We start from the raw sequence: 9,438 nt of genomic DNA, 5'->3' as shown, positions 1-9,438 counted from the left end.
TCAGTGCCCTCTGATGGAGCTGGGAATGGTGGTGCGGGTCTATGACCTCCCACAGGCTGCCCCCGACCGGGCCGGAGCGTACCGGATACCGGTAAGTGTCAAGGGGGGTACTCGCCAAGCGTTGGTGGATACCGGATGTAATCAAACCACTATCCACCAATGCTTGGTTCAACCCGAGGCATTGGTCACAACCAAAACGGTGAAGGTGAAGTGTGTACACGGGGATATTCACAAGTATCCGGTGGTGACCCTGACAATTAAATTTCAGGGGAAAAAGCATAGAGTGGAGGCTGCGGTTAGTTCCGCCTCACCCATCCGCTGATTTTGGGGACTGATTGGCCTGATTTCAGAGTTTTATTAAAGGGAATTTGCGCGGATGGGCCCTGTGTGAAAATAGGGAGATGTGTGATGTGCGATGCTCTGGCAAGGGAGGCGGAGCCGGGGCCGTCCTCGACAGCTCCACGTCATGATGACGAGAGAGGGGGAGAGGCTGCAGCCCCTCCCCTTCTCAGGGAATTCCCTGAGGGGGATTTCCCTTTGGAGCAGTCGCGAGACGAAACCCTCAAACGCCTTTGACCAAGTGAGAGTCATCGATGGTCAACGACTCCAGCCCGACATCGCACTTTCATACCCCTATTTTGCAATTATAAATGAGTGGTTGTATCGAGTGACACAGGACACTCGGACCAAAGAGGATACAACCCAACTTTTGATTCCAAGGAGCCGTCGGGAAATGCTATTCCAGGCGGCTCATTATAATCCCATGGCAGGTCATCTAGGAGAAAGGAAAACACTGAACCGTCTAATAGCCCGTTTCTATTGGCCGGGCATTGGCGGCGATGTCCGCAGGTGGTGTGCGGCATGCCGCAAATGCCAGCTGGTTAACCCACCTGCCACCCCAAAAGCGCCATTGCGCCCTCTCCCTCTGATCGAGGTCCCCTTTGAGAGAATTGGAATGGACCTCGTCGGGCCATTAGAATGGTCAGCACGCGGACATCGCTTTGTATTGGTCCTAGTGGACTATGCAACGCGATATCCAGAAGCCGTGCCTCTTCGCAACATCTCAGCACGCAGTGTTGCGGAGGCAATATTCAAAATAATCTCCCGGGTGGGGATTCCGAAAGAAATCCTCACCGATCAGGGCACAACATTTATGTCTCGAACACTTCGCGAACTGTACGAATTATTAAATATTAAATCGATTCGCACCAGTGTATACCATCCTCAAACGGATGGCCTGGTGGAACGATTTAATAAAACCCTCAAAAACATGATTCGTAAGTTCGTGCACGATGATTCTAGAAATTGGGATAAATGGCTCGACCCCCTGTTATTTGCAGTACGAGAGGTCCCGCAAGCCTCCACTGGCTTCTCCCCATTCGAGCTGCTGTATGGGCGACGCCCACGCGGCGTGCTTGATGTAATGCGAGAGGCCTGGGAGGAAGGACCTTCAAACGGTAAAAATGAAATTCAGTACGTTCTTGATCTTAGAGCAAAACTCCACACCTTGGGGCAACTAACACAGGAGAATTTGCTCCAAGCTCAAGAACGACAGCGCCGACTGTATGACAGGGGAACTCAGCTAAGGGAATTTGCACCGGGAGATAAAGTGCTTGTATTGCTTCCCACATCGAGCTCTAAATTACTCGCCAAATGGCAAGGAACCTTTGAGGTCACACGACGAGTGGGAGATCTCGATCATGAGGTTAAACGAACCGATAGAGGGGACGCACGTCAAATATACCACCTCAATCTCCTAAAATTGTGGAGGGAGGCGGTCCCCGTGACGTTGGCTACGGTGGTTCCCGAGAAGGCGGAGCTCGGACCGGAGGTGAGTTCAAAACATAAACAGTTCACCCCGGTCACTTGCGGAGACCACCTCTCACCGAGCCAACTCGCGGAGGTTGCCAAGTTGCAACAGGAGTTTGCAGATGTGTTCTCCCCTCTACCGGGATGTACAAACCTCATCCATCACCACCTCGAGACCGAGCCGGGGGTGGTGGTACGTAGCCGCCCCTATCGACTACCCGAACACAAAAAGAAAATTGTTCAGGAAGAATTAGATGCGATGCTTGATATGGGGGTAATAGAAGAATCCCACAGCGATTGGTCCAGCCCAGTTGTTCTAGTGCCTAAGAGCGACGGGTCTGTGCGATTCTGTGTGGATTACAGGAAAGTCAACGCGGTGTCTAAATTTGATGCTTATCCAATGCCTCGCGTTGATGAGTTGCTCGATCGGTTGGGCAGTGCTCGTTTTTATTCGACATTGGATTTGACGAAGGGTTATTGGCAGATCCCCTTGACACCAATTTCCCGTGAGAAAACCGCCTTCTCCAAACCGTTTGGATTACACCAATTTGTGACACTTCCGTTCGGTTTGTTTGGAGCCCCGGCTACGTTTCAGCGTCTCATGGACCGAATCCTCAGGCCACATTCAGCTTACGCCACTGCCTATTTAGATGACATCATCATTTACAGCAATGATTGGCAGCGGCATATGCAACATCTGAGGGCGGTTCTGAGATCGCTGCGTCGAGCGGGACTCACAGCGAACCCGAAGAAGTGCGCGATTGGACGGCTGGAGGTACGGTATCTGGGGTTCCACTTGGGCCACGGGCAGGTGAGTCCCCAAATTGACAAGACAGCAGTGATTGCGACCTGCCCAAGACCCAAGACCAAAAAGGGGGTGAGACAGTTCCTGGGGCTTGCTGGCTATTATAGAAGGTTTGTGCCTAATTATTCAGACGTCACCAGCCCGCTGACTGATCTCACTAAAAAGGGAGCTGCAGATCCGGTCCAATGGACGGAGCAGTGTCAACGGGCGTTCATGCAAGTTAAAGCCGCACTTTGCAGGGGGCCACTGTTACATTCACCTGACTTCTCTCTCCCTTTTGTTTTACAGACAGATGCTTCAGAGAGGGGGCTGGGGGCCGTACTCTCGCAGGTGGTGGAGGGGGAGGAGCGCCTGGTGCTGTACATTAGCCGTAAGCTCTCGTTAAGGGAAACTAAGTACAGCACCGTGGAAAAGGAGTGTCTCGCCATCAAGTGGGCGGTCCTCACACTCCGATACCACCTGCTGGGGCGGGCCTTCACCCTCTGCTCGGATCACGCCCCACTCCAGTGGCTCCACCGCATGAAAGATACTAACGCCCGGATCACCCGTTGGTATCTGGCTCTTCAGCCGTTTAAGTTCAAGGTGGTCCACAGACCAGGGGCACAGATGGCTGTCGCCAACTTCCTTTCCAGGAATGGGGGGGAGTGGTAGGCAGGCCGGATGTCGCCCCGGCCTGAGTCAGGCGGTGGGGATATGTGGCAGCAGGGGCATGGTCAAGCATCTCTCCGGAGAGAGAAAGCGGTAAGGGCGCTTACACCTGAGCTAAATTATGTCTAACACCTGTCTCTAATTTCAGTGAGCACGGGGAGAGCGGCATAAATAGAGCGACACAACACTCAGTCGAGAGAGAGACTGGATACGACAAAGCCGAGCAAAGATTTTTCTAGTAGTAAAAGTTTGTTTATGAAAGCTGTGTGTGGTAGGTTAGTGTGTGAAGGTAAACTGTAAATTGGTGTCGCCAAGAGGGGAAAATAAAGCCTGACCTGAAGAAGGAAAAACTGCTCCTCACTTCATCTTTTACAGTCTGTTAGAGAGGCACCCCTGGCCAGGGCCCAGGAAGCTGCTACACCCCTGGTAGAATGGGCTCGTAGCCCTACAGGGGGCGGCATGTCCTGGGCATGATATTCCATAGTTATGGCGTCAATGAGCCAGTGGGTGATCCTCTGCTTGGAGACAGCGCTTCCTTTTCGCTGTGCACCAAAGCAGACAAAGAGCTGCTCAGAGATTCTAAAGCTCTGTGTGCGATCCAAATAGATGTGTAAAGCGCACACCAAACACAGCAACGACAGGGCTGGGTCTGCCTCCTCCTGGGGCAGTGCTTGCAGGTTCACCACCTGGTCCCTAAAAGGGGTGGCGGGAACCTTGGGCACATAGCCCGGTCGGGGTCTCAGGATCACGTGAGAGTAACCCGGACCGAACTCCAGGCATGTTTAGCTGACAGAGAACGCTTGCAGGTCTCCTACCCTCTTGATGGAAGTGAGTGCAGTCAGGAGGGCAGTCTGCAAGGAGAGTGCCTTAAGCTCAGCTGACTGCAAAGGCTCAAATGGGGCTCACAGTAGACCCTGAAGAACTACAGAGAGGTCCCGTGAGGGAACGAGACGCGGTCTGGAGAGATTCAGCCTCCTGGTGCCTCTTAGGAACCTGATGATCAGGTCGTGCTTCCCTAAGGACTTACCGTCGACTGCGTCATGGTGTGCTGCTATGGCGACAACGTACACCTTCAAGGTGGAAGGGGACAGCCTCCCTTCCAATCTCTCCTGCAGGAAGGAAAGCACTGATCCGACTGCGCATCTATGGGGGTCTTCCTGTCGGGAAGAACACCACTTAGCAAACATACGCCACTTAAAGGCATACAGGCACCTCGTAGAGGGGGCCCTAGCCTGAGTGATTGTGTCTACCACCGCAGGTAATCCTATAACAGAGGTCTGGTCACGGGTGCCAGAGGGTGCCCCGTCCCTGAGAAAGAAGGTCCTTCCTCGGGGGAATTCGCCAGGGGGGAGCTGTCACGAGGAGCATGAGGTCCAAGAACCACGTCTGGGTGGGCCAGTAGGGTGCTACCAGGATGACCTGCTCCTCGTTCTCCCTGACCTTGCACAGGGTCTGTGCAAGTAGGCTCACTGACATATGCTACCGTTGCCGTGTTGTTTGTCCGAACTAACATGTGCTTGCCCTAGATCAACGGCTGGAACCTCCGCAGGGCGAGCAGAATTGCCAACAACTCGAGGCAGTTGATGTGCCAATGAAGTCGCGGACCCGTCCAGGGGCCGGCGGCTGCGTGCCTGTTGCAAACAGCGCCCCAGCCCGTTTTGGAGGCGTCTGTCGTGACCACGACGTGTCTGGAGACCAGTTCTAAAGGAACACCTGCCCGTAGAAACAAGAGGTCGGTCCAAGGGCTGAAAAGACGGTGACAGACCGGCGTGATGACCACGTGATGTGTCCCGTGGCGCCATGCCCATCTCGGGACTCGAGTCTGGAGCCAGTGCTGAAGCGGCCTCATATGCATCAACCCGAGCAGGGTGGCCACCGCTGAGGATGCCATATGCCCCAGGAGCCTCTGAAAATGTTTCAGTGGAACCGCTGTTTTCTGTTTGAATGCCTTCAAACAGGCCAGCACCGACTGGGTGTGCTCGTTCGTAAGGCGTGCCATCAAGGAGACTGAGTTCAACTCCAAACCGAGAAAAGCGATGCTCTGAACCGGGAGGAGCTTGCTCTTTTCCCAGTTGACCCGAAGCCCTTGTCGGCTGAGGTGTGAGAGCACCAGGTCCCTGTGTGTGCACAACATGTCTCGAGAGTGAGCTAGGATTAGCCAGTCATTGAGATAGTTGAGAATGCGAATGCCCACCTCCCTTAACGTGGCAAGGGCAGCCTCTGCGACCTTCATGAAGACGTGAGGAGACAGGGACAGGCCGAAAGGGAGGACTTTGTACTGATACGCCTGACCCTTGAATGCAAACCGCAGGAAGGGTCTGTGTCGAGGAAGGATCGAGATGTGGAAGTACGCATCCTTCAGGTCTACCGCTGCGAACTAATCTTGATGCCGGACACTTGCCAGAATGCGTTTTTGCGTCAGCATCTTGAACGGGAGTCTGTGTTCCACTCTAACCCAACGCTCGCAGCCACCCAGGAAAGCATGTCCGTCATTTCGGCATCGGCCTGTGACTGGGCAATCGTCCCCGAAGGGGGAAGCCCAGCTGAGGCTTCTGCTTCCGACTGGACAAGCCCGCTCTCCGATGCTGCACTCGAGTTACTGTTACTGCATGCTTATGAAGAATATAAGCCAATTATAACAAAGTAATACTGCTGCATCGGCGAAGGACAGAGAGTTGGCTTGACAAAAAAATAACTGAGTAAATGTGTGAGTTTATACATTTATAAATACCATTTTCTCTTTAATTACGATGCTAAAATGAACATTGATCCTATTGGGCATGTTGTAAAACCAACATTTAATAGATAAGCATTTACTTTTTGCCCTCCAATTTCTTAACATTGTACATACTTTAGTAATGTACATTGGCTAGTAATATATTACCTTATTTTATCAGATGTAATCTTTCTGGAGCCAAAAGAACTCTTAGCCAAGTCAAAATGAAACATAAAAACATTCTCCAAAAAGGTAATATTTCCTAAACTTCTTAAACTAATGTAACCAAAATACTAATTGGCCAACTTTTTATTGTAAGTTTTCTTTCTGTTCTATGTAGCCAATTGGAAGAAGGCTGAGGCCCGTAAAACGGGTGGCGGACCACCACCACCTTCACTCACTCCGGCAGTGGAGCTGGCACTGTCCCTTAATCAAGGGCGACCTGTGGTCGATGGGATTCCAGGGGGCAGTTCATCAGAGTCAGCTACCTCCCATGATACAAGTGGCTTAGTAAAATGTAGGTGTAGCATATTAGTACTTACAATCTAATCTAATTCAGTGTTTTTTTTATTTTTATTTTTTTTTATCCTTAAACCATCAACAGTCACTATTTTTTTTAAAGCATTCTGAATGCATTTTACTGTCACTGTTTCACTTGTGCATTATGCATAATTTATCTTACTGCATATGGTGTATACTGTAATATTCCTAATTGTTTATTAGTTGTATTTGTTTGAGAATATACATTAAGTATCTTACTGCTTTAATTTTCTTGCAGTTGCTGTTGGACACATTGTATTAATGAACCCTCCTGCAACAGCACAGCCTGCCACAGTTGTAAGTAATTATTGTCTTTAGGTATTGTTTCTGTTTGCTAGACTAAACATCCTTAGTAATTTGCACTGTAGGATGAAGATGAAGAGACCACTTCTGCTGTGACAGAATTAGAAAATGAAAATGCTGGGAGGCCAGTAGAGGTATACAGTGCATTCCCTTTTTTAACAAAAGAGATTAAAACTTTGTCAATGTCCTGTTACAGAATATGGCTGGGGATTCCAATACAGAGGAGGGTCAATCTACCTCTACACAGAATCTTAGCAGTGTGAGAAATTTTCTGCATTTGTCTTTTTTAAAATAATTGGTCTGTATATGTATTACAGACTTTAGCAATCATATTGAATTATCATTTGGTGTTCCTAGCTGCCTGCAAAGGAGCTGTATAAGGTCCATCTTCAAAGGCAAATAAGAAAAAGTAACATGGAGATGGACCTTATACAGTTTCAAATGGAGGAGAAAAGGCTGAACATAAAAAAGGCCAGACTTGAAATTGAATTGCTGGAGCATCGGCTAAAGGTGGGAACTGTACTTGCCTAATGATGATTAATCTGTCATTTGTTGTTGAATGGTAAAGCAATAAATACAAATGTCTTATTACAGGAAATAAAGAAACAAAAACACTTGACTGTTCACTTTGTGCATTATTCATTTAATTTAAAAGTGATTTTGGCAGATCACATCCCGTACCACCCTTCCATCTCTTTGGTCCACTGGGTTCACTGGGGTTCCACTTGACCATCTTCATCAAGAGATGGGGGGGCCCTCTCACCTCTTATTGTGGCAATGTTGTGAAGAACCACACATGCCACTGTGTTGTCACATGCCCTTTCTGGACTGACCCTGAGCCCACGCAGGCACTGAAACCTGGCCTTCAGGATGCCAATGGTCATCTCCACCTTGGCCCGTGTTCTGCTGTGGGCCAGGTTAAATCGTGTCTGTGGTCCAGGCTCAGGTTCAGGGTAGGGGGTCATCATATAGGGCAGACAGGTGTACCCTCTGTCCCCCAGCAAGTAACCACTGAAGTTTCCTATAATAGTGGTTAGTTAATAACAAATAAAAAAAAAAAAAAAATTAAAAAAAAAACAGAGTATTGTGTAAGGCAAAACATACCTTGTTCAAATTTGTGGCACAACGATGACTCCCATAAAATTCTGGCATCGGGTACAGACCCTGGCCATTTGGCTTCAACATTTGTGATGAGGTGGGATGCATCACATATTACCAAGTGTAACAACTTCACAGCAGAAGGGAAGGAGAACACAGTGAAGCGGGTTTTCCAGGCTCAGGTAAGACTTTTAATCGGCCACTTCAATGCTTTACAACTTCACAAACTCATCAGCTTCACAGGCACGTAGTCACTTAAACACATCAGCTTCACAAACACAACAGATTGAACGCAACAGCTTCAGGAGCACCGTGGCCTTCCTTGTGCCAGACTCTCTCTCTCTCTCTCTCCTCTGCTGGTGGCGTGGCTGCTTGTATGTTAAACATAATCTAGCTCAGGTGCAAGCTCCTTTACCTCTTTCTCTCTCTCCGGACAGATGCTTGACCATGCCCCTGCTGCCACACCTAGTTAGTGGGGACCAGTAATGAGTGGCATTTAATGTTTTAAATATTGATTTAGCACCCAAAATTCTATTGTTACACACACATTGATGCTATGGAATGACTTCCTATTAACATAGTCTCCTTCATTGACTGAAGGAGCTTTAATAGGAATGTGGGTTCCATCAGTGCATCCAATGACATTTGGGAACCCTGAAATTGAAAGTTAGATGATTAGAACAATTAAAATGATTGTGGATGTGTACATATGTACAGTATGGATGGATAGATGAAGTGCTATATGTAACTAAAAAGGTCTCTCATAGAATATCATAGAAAGGATGAACCCGCCACTCTGTGGAATTCCTCTTTAATGACTTTAAATGTTTTGAGGACAGGGAACTGCACAGAAGTGTGTAGGAACCGTTTGAGTGCAAGGCATACTGTACGAACGGCCCTACACAGAGTTGCCTTTCCCACATGCTCTGCATCACCCACATTATACAAAAAACTCCCCGTGGCAAAAAAAAAAAAAACGATGGGTAATGCACAAAATGTGCTCTGTGATAAGCACCGAGCTGCGATTTGTCATGTTGGATATGAAAGGTTTCAAAAGATTCGTTAAATAAATTAACGATTCTCATGAAAAACAGTAACGCTCCTGCAAATATTCATTTGGATACGAAAACACATCTATACGTGGTCTTATCACCCTCTCACAGCAGAAAAGATTTTGTATAATCTGTGCTTCCACGTCCACTGGATCTTCTTCAAAAGGGCACGCCATGCTCCGTCAGCTCTCTGAAACAAACTAACTCTGGAACATAACCTGCTCCGGAGCTGGTTATGTTCAGAGAGTAAGTTGCTATGGCTACTTACATACCCTGAAAGTTACCTCCACTTTTGGAACTGAAAGCTGAGGTTATCCGTTAACTTATCCGTAAACTTACCCAGGTATGTTGCATAACCTGATTTCTGGAATACACCCCAGGAAGCTCAGAACACAAAATTATGAAAAGAGTTCTCTCTGTGCTATGACTCACACACATGATGGGGAGTCCGCTTCATCATTCCAGCA

At 48.6% G+C, this 9,438-nt stretch overlaps 1 protein-coding gene across 1 annotated transcript; it reads right to left on the bottom strand.

Annotated features, from left to right (window-relative positions):
* Positions 1-7,531: 7,531 nt before the first annotated feature.
* Positions 7,532-9,147, bottom strand: LOC127421659 (putative nuclease HARBI1). The gene is made up of 3 exons (XM_051664785.1): positions 9,073-9,147; positions 7,926-8,049; positions 7,532-7,842 (listed from the first exon to the last, which is right to left on the bottom strand). The coding sequence occupies exons 1-3, from the start codon at positions 9,145-9,147 to the stop codon at positions 7,532-7,534; spliced, it is 510 nt and encodes a 169-aa protein (XP_051520745.1).
* Positions 9,148-9,438: the final 291 nt, after the last annotated feature.

Source organism: Myxocyprinus asiaticus, chromosome 30 (assembly GCF_019703515.2).
Source record: "Myxocyprinus asiaticus isolate MX2 ecotype Aquarium Trade chromosome 30, UBuf_Myxa_2, whole genome shotgun sequence".
In the NCBI taxonomy this organism is placed as follows: Eukaryota; Metazoa; Chordata; class Actinopteri; order Cypriniformes; family Catostomidae; genus Myxocyprinus; species Myxocyprinus asiaticus.
Note: the sequence above shows the minus strand (reverse complement) of the source record. Positions and strands in the feature narration are given on the sequence as shown.

Excerpts from the sequence above, each read along its gene's own strand:
- LOC127421659 (XM_051664785.1), bottom strand. The coding sequence starts at position 9,147 with ATGGCGTGCCCTTTTGAAGAAGATCCAGTGGACGTGGAAGCACAGATT. Across the intron at positions 8,050-9,072 it reads ATCTTTTCTGCTGTGAGAGG|TTGTTACACTTGGTAATATG; the intron begins GTGATAAGACCA and ends TCTGCTGTGAAG. Across the intron at positions 7,843-7,925 it reads GTGCCACAAATTTGAACAAG|GAAACTTCAGTGGTTACTTG; the intron begins GTATGTTTTGCC and ends CCACTATTATAG.